Source organism: Notamacropus eugenii, chromosome 4 (genome assembly GCF_028372415.1).
Source record: "Notamacropus eugenii isolate mMacEug1 chromosome 4, mMacEug1.pri_v2, whole genome shotgun sequence".
In the NCBI taxonomy this organism is placed as follows: Eukaryota; Metazoa; Chordata; class Mammalia; order Diprotodontia; family Macropodidae; genus Notamacropus; species Notamacropus eugenii.
In genome coordinates this window covers 444761406-444775277 of record NC_092875.1, presented here as the reverse complement: position 1 = coordinate 444775277, position 13872 = coordinate 444761406, and the positions used below count along the sequence as shown (strand labels likewise).

Below are 13872 nucleotides of genomic sequence, written 5' to 3'. Positions count from 1 at the left end.
GTCAATCTGATTAAAAAAAAGAAAGAAGAAAACCAAATTACTAATATTAAAAATGAAAGGGGTGAACTCACCTCCAATGAGGAGGAAATTAAAACAATAATTAGAAACTACTTTGCCCAACTTTATGCCCACAAATTCGATAATCTAAACGAGATGGATGAATATTTTAAAAAATACAAATTGCCCAGATTAACAGAAGAGGAAGTTGAATACTTAAACAACCCCATCTCAGAAAAAGAAATTGAACAAGCCATCAATGAACTCCCTAGGAAAAAATCTCCAGGGCCAGATGGATTCACAAGTGAATTCTATCAAACATTTAAAGAACAGTTAATTCCAATACTACATACACTATTCTTGAAAATTGGGGAAGAAGGAGTCCTCCCAAATTCTTTCTATGATACAAATATGGTTTTGATACCCAAACCAGGAAGAGACAAAACAGAGAAAGAAAATTATAGACCAATTTCCCTAATGAATATAGATGCAAAAATTTTAAATAAGATTCTAGCAAAACGAATACAGCATCTTATCACGAGATTAATACATTATGATCAGGTAGGATTCATACCAGGACTACAGGGCTGGTTCAATATTAGGAAAACTATTAGCATTATCGATCACATCAACAACAAAGCTAACAAAAACCACATGATTATCTCAATAGATGCAGAAAAAGCTTTTGACAAAATACAACATCCATTCCTACTAAAAACATTGGAGAATGTAGGAATAAAGGGAACTTTCCATAAAATAATAAGCAGTATCTATCTAAAACCTTCAGCAAGCATTATATGCAATGGGGATAAGCTAGATGCATTCCCAATAAGATCAGGGGTGAAACAAGGTTGTCCATTATCACCACTATTATTTAATATGGTACTAGAAATGTTAGCTGTAGCAATTAGACAAGATAAAGATATCCAAGGAATTAAAATAGCCAAAGAAGAAACTAAGTTATCACTCTTTGCAGATGATATGATGATTTACCTAGAGAATCCCAGAGATTCAAGTAAAAAATTACTAGAATTAATAAACAACTTTGGCAAAGTTGCAGGGTACAAAATAAACCCACACAAATCTTCTGCATTCCTATATATTAGCAACAAAGTCCAACAGCAAGAGATAGAAAGAGAAATCCCATTTAAAGTTAGGGTAGACAGTATAAAATACTTAGGAGTCTACCTGCCAAAACAAACCCAGGGATTATATGAACACAATTACAAGACACTTTTTGCACAAATAAAGTCAGATTTAAGTAAGTGGAAAAACATTAGTTGCTCATGGGTAGGCCGTGCTAATATAATAAAAATGACAATTCTACCCAAATTAATATACTTATTTAGTGCCATACCAATTAAACTATCAGACAATTACTTTCTAGAGCTGGACAAAATAATATCAAAATTCATTTGGAAAAACAAAAGGTCCAGAATATCAAAGGGACTAATGAAAAGAAATGCTTGGGAAGGTGGCCTAGCGCTACCAGACCTCAAACTGTACTATAAAGCAGCAATTATCAAAACCACTTGGTATTGGCTAAGAAACAGAGAGGTAGACAAGTGGAATAGACTTGGCACTCAAGATGCAGTAGGCAAGGAATATAGCAACCTTCTGTTTGATAAACCCAAGGACCCCAGCTTCTGGGATAAGAACTCATTGTTTGACAAAAATTGCTGGGAAAACTGGATAACAGTGTGGCGGAAATTAGGCATAGACCCATACCTGACACCGTACACAAGAATAAAGTCCAAATGGGTACATGATTTAGGTATAAAGATTGATACCATGAATAAACTGGAGAAGCAAGGAATAGTGTATTTATCAGATCTACGGAGAAGGGAAGAATTCTTTACTAAAGGAGAGATAGAATGCATTATGAAATGCAAAATGGATAACTTTGATTACATTAAACTGAGTTTTTGCACAACCAAACCCAATGCAACCAAAATCCGGAGGGATGTAGTAAATTGGGAAAGAATTTTTACAGCTAAGCTCGGGGATAAAGGCCTCATTTCTAGAATATATAGAGAACTGATCCAAATGTATAATCATACAAGTCATTCCCCAATTGATAAATGGTCAAAGGATATGAACAGGCAATTTTCAGAGGAAGAAATTAAAGCTATCTATAATCATATGAAAAAATGCTCTAAATCACTATTGGTTAGAGAGATGCAAATCAAAACAACTCTGAGGTACCACATCACACCTATAAGATTGGCAAACATGACAGAACAAGAAAATGATAAATGCTGGAGAGGATGTGGGAAAGTTGGAACACTAATTCATTGTTGGTGGAGCTGCGAGCGCATCCAACCATTCTGGAGAGCAATTTGGAACTATGCCCAAAGGGCTACAAAAATGTGCATACCCTTTGACCCAGCAATATCGCTACTGGAACTATATCCCCAAGAGATCATAAAAATGGGAAAGGGTCCCACATGTACAAAAATATTTATAGCAGCACTCTATGTAGTTGCCAAAAACTGGAAGTCAAGGGGATGTCCATCAATTGGGGAGTGGCTGAATAAATTATGGTATATGAATGTAATGGAGTACTATTGTGCCATAAGAAATGATGAACAAGAAGACTTCAGAGAGGCCTGGAAGGACTTATATGACCTGATGCTGAGTGAAAGGAGCAGAACCAGGAGAACTTTATGCACAGCAACAACCACAGTGTGTGAGAGTTTTTTCTGGTAGACTTAGATTTTTGTAATAACACAAGAATTTCTTACCAAAAAAAAAAAAAATCCCAATGGAGGATCTCAAGGCAAAATGCCTGCCATACTCAGAGAGAGAAATATGGAAGTCACTCACATATTGTAGCAGATCATGTTTGTGTATGTGTATGTGTTTGTGTATCATGTTCTGATTTGTTATACGATTTCTTTCATTTATCTTAGTCTGACTACATAGCATGACTATAGTGAAAATATACTCAATAGGAAAGTATATGTAGAATCTATACAGAATTGTATGCAGTCGTGGGGAGGGAGGGGGGTAGTGGGGAGTATGTGGGGAGGGATAAAATCTCAATTGTATGGTAGTGATTGTTAAACATTACAAAATAAAAGAATAAAAAAAAAATCCACATTTGATAGATTAGGACACTGTAATGGGAAACTTAATTAACTGTAATCTTATATTGGTTTTACATTTTTATTAGCTTCACTTCAGAAGTCTAAAGATGATAAATCTACTACTTTGAAAAAAAAAAATTTCTTTCTACTTTTCACCATTTACTTTCATCAGATTTTGAGTTCTAAATTTTCTCCCCCTCTCTAAGACAGTGTGCAGTCCGATATAGTCTGTACGTATACATTCATATTAAACATTTTCACATTAGTCATGTTATAAAGAAGAATTAGAACCAATGGAAACCACGAGGAAGAAGAAACAAACACAAAAAGAGAACATGCTTCAGTCTGCACTCAGACTCCATACTTCTTTTTCTGGATGAGGGTAGCGCTTTCCATCTTGAGGATTTTTGGAGCTGTCCTTAGTCCTTGCATGACTGAGAAGAGCTAAATCTGTCAAAGTCAGTCATCACACAGTGTGGCTGTAACTGTGTACAGTGTTCTCCAGATTCTGCTCACTTTACTCAGCATCAGTTTGTGTAAGTTTTTCCAGGTTTCTCTGAAGTACACCTGTTCCTCATGACTTATGGAACAATATTAGAATAAATTTTCTTAACGAAGCTGTTTTACAAATTCTGGTTTATTAATAGTACTATTAATAAAATGTTCTGGCTACATAATGGATTAAAATGGATTTTGTGGGCTGCCTTAGTCATTTAACCATATTGTTATTTCAGTGGGAAAAATGTGTAAAAATTAGGAGATTGGGGTAAATAACTTTAGAGCTCTCATACAGCAATATTCTTGTGTCCTGGATTCCAAACTATTGACTTTCAAATGAATTTTTGGAATGGAGACTGTTCATTAGAGTCTGCCTATTTGTATATAACGACAAAAATAGTTATTTTTAAATAATGTCCTAGTATTTGATGTTTTTAAAAAGTAGTGTATATGTATGTATGTATGTGTGTGAGTGTGATATATTTGTGTGTGTGTGTGTGTGTGTGTGTGTGTGTAGAATCATAAATTAAGTCTAAAAAATTTGAGGTGCACCTGTTTAAATGTTTCTTTGTATTGAATGTTCCCAAGTTTTTATTTTTATTCTTGGGGTTTTTGTTTTTGTTTCCATATACCTCATTTCTTTTTTTTTCTTTTTTTAGATTAATTTATTTATTTTTAATTTTCAACAATCATTTCCACAAGATTTTGAGTTCCAGATTTTCTCCCCATCTTTCCCCTGTCCCCATGCCAAGACCCTGTGCAATCTGATTACCCTTTCCCCCAGTGTGCCCTCCCTTCTGTCATACCCTTCCCTTCCCTTATCCACATCTTCTCTCTTTTCTTGTAGGGCAAGATAGATTTCTATGCTCTATTGCCTGTATCTCTTATTTCCCAGTTGCATGCAGAAACAATTCTCAACATTCTTTAAAACTTTGAATTAACCAGCTTCTGTTCCTTCTTCCTTCCCTACCCATCCCCATTGAGAAGATAAGCAATTCAGTATAGGCTATACATCTGTAGTCATGCAAAAGACTTCTGTAATAGTCATGTTGTAAAAGACTAACTATATTTCCCTCAATCCTATCCTGCCCCCCTTTTATTCTGTTCTCTCTTTTGCCCTTGTCCCTCCCCAAAAGTGTACTCCCTCCTCCCATTTTCCCTCCCTCCTCACACCCCACTTATCCCCTTCTCCCTCACTTTCTTGTAGTGTAAGACAGATTTTTCTACCAAATTGAGTGTGCATGATATTCCCTCCTTAAGCGAGATGTGATGAGAGTAAGCTTCACTTTTCCTTCTCACCTCCCCTTCTTTCCCCTCCATTGAAAAAGCTTTTTCTTACCTCTTTTATGAGAGATAATTTGCCCTATTCCATTTCTCTCTTTCTCCTCCCAATATATTCCTCTCTCACTCCTTAATTTTATTTTTTTAGATATCATCCCTTCCTATTCAGTTCACCCTGTGCCCTCTGTCTATGTACATGTATAATCACTCCAACTACCCAAATATTGAGAAAAGTTTCAAGAGTTATAAATATTATTTTTCCATGAAGGAATGTAAATAGTTCAACTTCATTAAGTCTGTTATGATTTGTCTTTCCTGTTTACCTTTTCATACTTCTCTTGATTCTTGTGTTTGAAAGTCAGATTTTCTATTCAGCTCTGGTCTTTTCACATCAAGAATGTCTGAAAGTCCTCTATTTCACTGAATGACCATTTTTTCCCTTGAAGTATTATACTTAGTTTTGCTGGGTAGATGATTCTTGGTTTTAATCCTAGTTCCTTTGACTTCTCAAATACATATTCTAAACCCTTCGATCCCTTAATGTAGAAGCTACTAGATCTTGTGTTATCCTGATTATATTTCCACAATAATCAAATTGTTTCTTTCTGGCTGTTTGCAATATTTTCTCCTTGACCTGGGAACTCTGGAATTTGACTACAATATTCCTAGGAGTTTTCCTTTTCAGATCTCTTTCAGGAGGTGATTGGTAGGTTCTTTCAATATTTATTTTGCCCTCTGGTTCTAGAATATCAGGATAGTTTTCCTTGACAATTTCATGGAAAATGATGTCTAGGCTCTTTTTTTGATGATGGCTTTCAGGTAGTCCCCATAATTTTTAAATTGTCTCTCCTGCATCTGTTTTCCAGTCAGTTGTTTTTCCAATGAGATATTTCACATTGTCTTTATTTTTTCATTCTTTTGGTTTTGTTTTGTAATTTCTTGGTTTCTCGGAAAGTCATTAGCTTCCAACTGCTCCGTTCTAATTTTTAAAGAACTATTTTCTTTAGTGAGCTTATGAACCTCCTTTTCCATTTGACTAATTCTGCTTTTTAAAGCATTCTTCTCCTCATTGACTTTTTGGAACTTTTTTGCCATTTGGGTTAGTCTATTTTTAAGGGTGTTATTTTCTTCAGCATTTTTTTGGGTCTCCTTTAGCAAGCCCCAAAGCCCTGAAGTCTACTCCAGTCCTGTCCCTGCCAAGCTGCGCATCCAAACCTGGGCTGTGCTCCACTCTGAGCCCGGTGTGATAGATCTTTCTTGTCAGCCTTCCAAGCTGCCTTGGGCTGGAAATCTCTTTCACTCTGTCGTTTCAAGGGTTCTGCTACTTTAAAACATGTTTAGAATCATTTTTTTATAGGTATTTTTATGGGCTATGGGAGGAGAGCTACAGCAGATCCATCCTTCTACTCTACCGTCTTGGCTTTGCCTCCATATACCTCATTTACTAACTGAGGAGGTTGGACCAGATTATCGCTCAAGTTCCTTCCAGGTCTAAAATTCTATTAGTCTATGATTGTTTTACCTTGGAAATAAAAATATAAAATGATTTGTGTTTTCAAATCTCTTAAGAATTAGGAGGGAAAAGCCCCAACAGAGCCAGTATACTTTGTATTCACTTACTTCACAGTAACATCAGTAATATTTTCGGGGGATTGCTTACTTGGACATTCAAGAAACTAAGGACATTGTAAGAAAAACAGTCATTTTGATTCTTTTAAATTATGTACTTCATCAGTGACATTTCTTCGTTAAGCTGGATTTCAAATCTCTACACACCCTCTTCACTTACCGTATCACCAAGGCAATATTCACAGCCCTGGTGGTGACTATGATTGTGCCGTCATAGTTCTCCATCATAAATATAGAAGACTCTCCATAGAGAAGGCAGAAGAAAAACATTTATTTAGACACCAGAAAGCCAAATCCCAGAACCACAAAGCTAAATATGTCATGGTGACCAAGAAGTTAATAAGCATGATTACGGCAGGGGGCAAAGTCATTCCCAAGCCTCCGCTCTCAGCCAGGGCCTTCTCACAAACAAACACTCAGGAGCCTGCAGCTTGCCTCCTGCCTGCTTGCGTCCTCTCCCCTCTGCCCTGTTCTACCTGTTCAGCAAGCTCCTCCCACCACTTGTGACTTAGACTTCAAAATGACTTAAGCAGATCATATGGGCTTATTAATGAATGAGAAAGATCTTACCATTTAAATTACTGTTATACCCACTTGTCTTCTTACCCTGTATACTATTATCCATGTTTTACCATAAAAATCCTCCATAGAGAACCCACTATTCTCCACAAAGAATTTGAGTATGGCAACTTTGATTAATCCAGGATAATTATTTTAGAAAAATGTTATGAGATCCTAATTCTTTTAATTATATATTACTGTTTTATTATTAATGATTTGTACCTAGAGAAACTTTTAATGTATTTGTACATCTTTACCTCAGATGAACATAATTTATATATTAAGTCAAATATAGAGCCTGCAGTATTCATATTTTATTTTGTTTGGATCAATTATTGGAGTGTATGTAGCAATATTTTCTGAATGTTTTTTTCTTGTTCTTTGGAACAACAGCCTATTGTTATTGACTATCAGTGTTAGAAGAGAACAATGTATGAAATGTACTACAGGGCCAAAACTGAAATCATAACTTACCTGACTACTGACTACCAGGTCGTAGTTAGGAACTAAACAATCCCCATGGATTTATCAAGTCCCTAGTTTGTGCCAGCATCACGCTAGGCCAAGATTTCCAAAACATAATCTCCTACACACACACACACACACACACACATACACACACAGTCACACACACATACACACACAATGTGTTGAGCCCACTTTTCATTCTCTCATTCTCTCTGTCCCTATCCCTTCCCCACTTCGCGCCGCCTCCCTCTGTTATTACATCTGCTACACACCAGGGTAAGACATGTAGCAGATGTAGTAACAGCTGTTCCTGAAGTCTAGACTTATATTTCCAAATGGCTGGCGGTCATCCCCATCTAGCTATCCCATCACCACCTCAAACTGAAGCAAAGTGATAAGTATAAACAGTAGTCATCATCTTTCCTTCAAAACCTACCCATCTTCATACCTCCTTTATTTATTTTGATCATATCACTATTTCCCATGTCACCCAGACTTGGACCCTCTGCATCACCTTTGACTAGATCTACCCTTTCAGTCACTCCTCCATATCTAGTCATTTGTCAGATTCTGGTTATCCTGTCTGCACAATGTAACAAGCATTTGTCTTTTTTCCATCTCCTTTATGTCTATGCTGGCTCGGAACTGTGCTACGTCTCATATGAACTATTGTTGTACAGTTGTTTCAGTCGTGTCCACCTCTTCATGACCTCATTTGGGGTTTTCTTGGCATTGATACTGGAGTGATTTGCCATTTCCTTCTCCAGCTCATTTTACATATGAGGAAACTAAGGCAAACAGGGTGAAGTGACTTGCCGACTTTGTAATAATCACCTGAATGTTCTGTCTTCTTCCAGTCTCTCCCCTCTTCAATCCATCCTTCATACTGCTGCCACAGTGATCTTTCTAATCCTTAGGTCTGATCATGTCACTCCTAGCTCACATATCCTCTTTATTTCCCTCCCTCCCTCTCCATATTGTCTTTGCAGTAGAACGCAACCTCTTAACCTGGCATTCAAGGCCTTTCAAAGCCTGGTTTCATCCTCCCTTATTTTACAGGTGCCTCATAGTAAATAGTTGAGGGGATGGCAAAATGATGAGAAACTATGTGTAAACAAGATGATACAAGCAGCATAAATGAACAAAAAAATGAGAGTATAGAGATGAAATGACTTTACCAGTAGCATGATTGTATAAATTTGGAAGAAACTTTTTGTCCTATCTCTGTGACTCAGAGGATCATAGATGGAGAGCTGGAAGGGACCTCAGAGACCATCCATTTGTCCAGAGACCAGTCCCTTCATTTTTCAGATGAAGAAGCTAAAGCCCAGTAAGGTTGTGAGTTGCCCAGAGACATGCAGGGAGTGCCTGACTGCAGAGTCACTGTTCTTCCCATTGTGCCCCTGTGACTATACATCTGAGTAATCTGACTCTCACCCACTCTATGAGAAACAGTGGAGAATAGGAAAAAGAATAAAATAGTGATATTTTTTGTTAAACTTCATAGCTATGCTTTGTTAAATAGTAACATGGAGGTGATTTTGTGGGAAGAGGAAGGTAAAGTTGAAAGCATTTAAATATTCAAGGTAATTTTTTATTTGCTAAAGGCCTACACCAATTAAGTTCAGTATTCATCATTCTCCCATTTATCAGAGAAATAAGGAAGATGTGAAGACAATAACATAAGACAGTTGAACGTTGCAATCACTGAGAAGAATTAGGGAAATTAGGTCTGTATTCTTTAAAACACGCAATGATGAAGCATACCTATTGCTAGAAATAATGGAAAGATAACTGCTAGAGGGTCGACCTGTCCTTGCATTCATAAAGGAGGCACAGATATTAATCATGTCGCTTTGTTTAACTTGTTCCATACTGTGTTGATCAAACTGTTATTTAAACTCTGGCATTATTTTAAAAGAGATACTTGTCCATCAATTAATCAGTGAATTTGTTGGAGTCTTGAAGATTCTTGTGTTCTTGTTTTTCAGATCCTGCCTTTTCAGTGAAAGTTTTTGTCACCCAGTTCCAGAAGGAGTTGTTGTGTCCAAGATGCTCAAGCTGGCATTACTAACCTTCTTCTTCAAGCTAATGAAAAGTGAAGTCCAGCATCTGAATCACAAGTGAGTTTTTACATGAAGGGACATTTCTTCCTCCATTTGCATTATTCTTGTGTGCCCATTTTCTACTTTCTTTCTAAAGTTTTGACCAAAAAAGTCAGTCATCTTTTGTGTCTATTTTTGTGCAATTATTTAGGGTTAGATTATTGTTTTGGTCTTTTTTAAAAGTTTTTGACATTAAAGATAAATTCTGTCAGCAGTAGAGTGATGGTTTATATAGTCTTTTTTCTGTTTCACAATTCACATTTTATTTTCACCAAGTTATATATTTGGATAGGTGTTTAATTTTATATCGCAAAGGTGTGAGGCTTTTCAGTTTTCAGGTTTTAACTTTTTATTCTTTAGTAATTGAATGCTTAAGTGAAAAATCCTTCTTGGGCATAACACTCATTTATTCAGTTTGTACATGTTAAGTGCTGAGAAGTTTCATCTCCCAATCCTGAAATTGAACATCCGTTACATGTATGTTGTTGGTTGTTTTATAGCCTGATACTATGCTTTTCCATTTCTTCTCCATTGTTATAATCCTATTTGTCCAACATTAGCACAACATTTGAGTTATTTCAGTTTGACTGATTGTCATTATTACTTTACATATGACTCATCAAAAATAGTGATAGTTCTAATATTTAAAAATTGCTAAACTTGTTTGTATTTTGACAAGAGTCTTGACACTTTCTCCTGAGTAACTACAATAATCAAACTGACTTACATTTTTTTTGTCCATTCTTTTCCTAGGTTATATGAAGAAGCAGATTCTCAGACCCTAAAAGTCCAAGAGCAGGCCTTTCTTCTTGAAATCTTTTGGTCTGGACATGAAACCTCAGTGTTTTTTACCAAGCCAATAACTTTGCTTTTGGATTGGACTATATATTCTCAAAAACAAAAATTCAGTTCTAACGATGTGAGTAGAATTTGCCTTACTTACCATGATGTAGACTAAAAATAGCTGGTCTATAAGAAAAAGAAACAAGTACTTTTTATCATTCTTTTCTTTTTCCTGCCTCTCTAGTTTACTTTTCTCTGAGTTAAAAATAGATATATCTCTGCCATATATGCACAAGCATATCTATTTACTATGGAGTTTTAGAATGAAAAGTCTTTGGGATTAATGGCCATAGATAATACCTACTAAGTGTAAGATGTTAATTACGTGCTGTTATTGCTGGCTGTTTCTAATGTTTTCACTTTATGTACATTTCAATGCATAAAGAATACATACAGATAAAGAGGTGAGCCAAATCGTAAAGGTATTCAGAATATGAGTGGGAAATAACAAATGAGTTCCTAAAAAAAAAAAATGTTAAAGAGGTCATTATTCTGATTTCTTATCTTGAACAATGCCTTCCATCCTAGTGATTCTTTCTCCCTTTCTCTCTCTCTCCAAATACATATGTGTGTGTATGGCTGTGTATATACATACATACATACATACATATATACATAGACACACCCAACAGTCTTTTTCCAGCAGTTCAGACAGTTAAAATAGCAGTTGAACTTAGTTCTTACATTCCTAACTTGGAGATCGTAGACATGAACTTCTCATATGAGCTTCTCGTATAGTTCCAAATTTTATCTATTATTCTGAATTTCTCTCTGTCAGTTCAGATACTGCTATGATTTCTCATTTCCTAAATTAGTTATAATAGGTCCAATTTTTGACCTGAGCCAGTCTTTGACTTCTTTTCCTAACCTGTACTTTGATAGTTGATAAGCTGATTAGCGGTAAAAATAGGTCACCAAAAAATTGTACTTACCCCTCTTGCAAAAGGGAAAGGAGGAAGGAGTCTGTCAGGCTGCAGGCTTGAGCAGTGAATGGAAGAAGGAAGGCTTGTGATGTCGCTTGGATTGTGACTGGAGAGTCACCATGGGCTTATTTCTTAATCTCATACTGTTAATTTCCTAGAGACCAGTGTTCATCTGAACTTTAAATCTGCTTTGGGTTAAAGAATCTTTTTACTTGATGATTTGGTGCATATTAAATAATCCAAGGTATAAAGTTATGACTTGATACTTAACACTTGAAAATATTAAGTAATGAGGTTCCACATGGCAGACTTGACTAGATTATAGTTTGACTGAAAATGATTGTTGGGGAGAGTAATGGATTGCTAGCTAGCTGAATATGAATCAAGAGTATGATATGACAGCAAGAAAGTTAATAAGACTGTAGCTACATTGAGATTACTAGCGTCCAGTAAGACACAATAAGATGACAATACAGTACCAATACAGATTGGCAGGGATGACAGAAGACAGGAATAGTTGTTGTTGGAGGAGCTGTGAAAAGACAGGAACTCTGATAGATTTTTGATGGAGCTATAAAGTGGTCTAACCATTCCAGTTAACAATTTTGAATTATGATAATACAGTGCCTATAGTATCCATATCCTTTGATCCACAAAGTCTTCTCTCTGACATATACCCAAGACGATCAAAGAGAGAAAACACTAACATATTTTATAGTAGCAATTTTTGTAGAAGCAAATAACTTATCAAAATAGATGCCCACTAATTAGTGAATCGCTAAGCAAATTGTGGTACATGAATGTAATGGAATATTATTACACGGTAAGAAATGGTGACTATGAAAATTATAGAGAAGCTTGAGAAACTTGTATGAACCGATGCACAGTTAAATAAGCAGAAGTAATGAAACAAGAAACACAACTGCAATAAGTGGAAAGCATTCCCACCTACTCTCGGTCCACCAAAAAAACCCTGAGTGGAGTATAATTATAACAACCAAGTCTGTTCCCTCAGAAGAGTTCAGAAAAACATTTAGTGTGTAACATTGCTCACACTGTCAGACGGAATGTGTATATTTTTAAGTTTTATTGAACTTTCCTTTTTTTCTCCTCCCTTATTCTTTATTACAGAGGGCGACTTTCTGATGGAGAGGGATATGTGTGTGTATGTGAATGTGTACTTACATACATTTATGCATACGTATATATTCATACATTTATTTGAAATGAAAGTTATATAAAACAGAAGGCTTTAGTAACGTTTCTTTAGAAAGGAGTAAAAACAGTAGATATGATCCTTGCTGTCAAAGGAAAATAAATTAGAACCATGATTTCTCTCAATGCAGTAATTAGTTATATTCTACTATATAATTTTGGTATGGAACTCCCCATTGACGCTTCATCTTCTCCAATTTCTCTGTATCTCTGAGTTCAGCCTCCTATTTTATAGTGAAAAACTTAGATGAGTTTGGGTCAAGGTTGCCTCCAACAAGCACTTATACTTACTTTGGTACTCTACTGGGTCTTCCCTGTATGAGTACTTCCTCTAATGATGCCGATTACAGCCCATTCATAACTTCTCATTTGGTTCTGTTCTTTTCCATGTGAAAAGTCCTCCGTGGAGAATGTTAGGTATAATCACGTGGGTCTTCTACAGTTCAAAGACATCAGTGTAGCGTCTGTGCTATTTGTTATACCAACCTCTCAGCCAATCTACTAGAATTAGTAAGGATATTAATAAGATCACATCAATTTCCATGTGATTTTAAATGACAAACTCACATAATGTAAGTCAGGAAGACCTGAGTTTATATCAACCCCCAAACACTAGCTATGTGACCCTGGGCAAGTCACTTTACCTCTGCCCTTGATTTTCTCATCTACAAAATAGGGATAATAATAACACCTGCCCCACAGTGATTTTGTGGTGATGATGATGATGATGATGATGATGATGATGATGGTGGTGGAGATGATGGACAGTGACAATTGTCTGGCTTTTTAAAAAATACAGGAAATTATATTAAAGTATAAAGGCAGGAGAGAGCATTTTGAGTCTGAACTATCATAGCACCTGTGACCATTTTCAGAGTTAAATAGGAAATCTAAGACAGAGTCTATTATTAGATTTTCATTTACGTATGAGTTGTATGAAAAAGTCCATGATTCATAGTTTCCATTTGTAGGAACTGATAAGTATTTTGAATATCTGCTTCCTTAACCCATATTGTAATATTTATTCTAACACAATTTTCATTACTGATAAAGAGAGCCATTACCAAAGTGTTTATCTGTATTACTGAAATACCTTATTGATTTTTAATTTCTCACCAAAATACATTTTAACAGTAATGTTTTACACTTATATACACTTAGTTCATGATGTGTTTTATATGTGACATCTCACTTGATCCTGAGAGATATTACTGTAAAGGCGGTATGTACTATACCAGTTTCATAGGTGAGGAGACAGGTATT

At 35.8% G+C, this 13872-nt stretch overlaps 1 protein-coding gene across 11 annotated transcripts in view; it reads left to right on the top strand.

The window, feature by feature from the left end:
* Positions 1 to 13872, top strand: part of SLF1 (SMC5-SMC6 complex localization factor 1) — a 125866-nt gene that overhangs the window by 68021 nt on the left and 43973 nt on the right. For all 11 annotated transcript variants that reach the window (XR_011966443.1, XR_011966442.1, XM_072606116.1 and 8 more), the window contains 2 exons: positions 9515 to 9646; positions 10382 to 10547. Coding sequence is in view for 9 of the 11 variants with exons in the window: in XM_072606116.1 (XP_072462217.1) it covers positions 9515 to 9646; positions 10382 to 10547 (298 nt within the window). In the remaining 2 variants the exon portion in view is untranslated. The remainder of the gene's footprint in view (positions 1 to 9514; positions 9647 to 10381; positions 10548 to 13872) is intronic.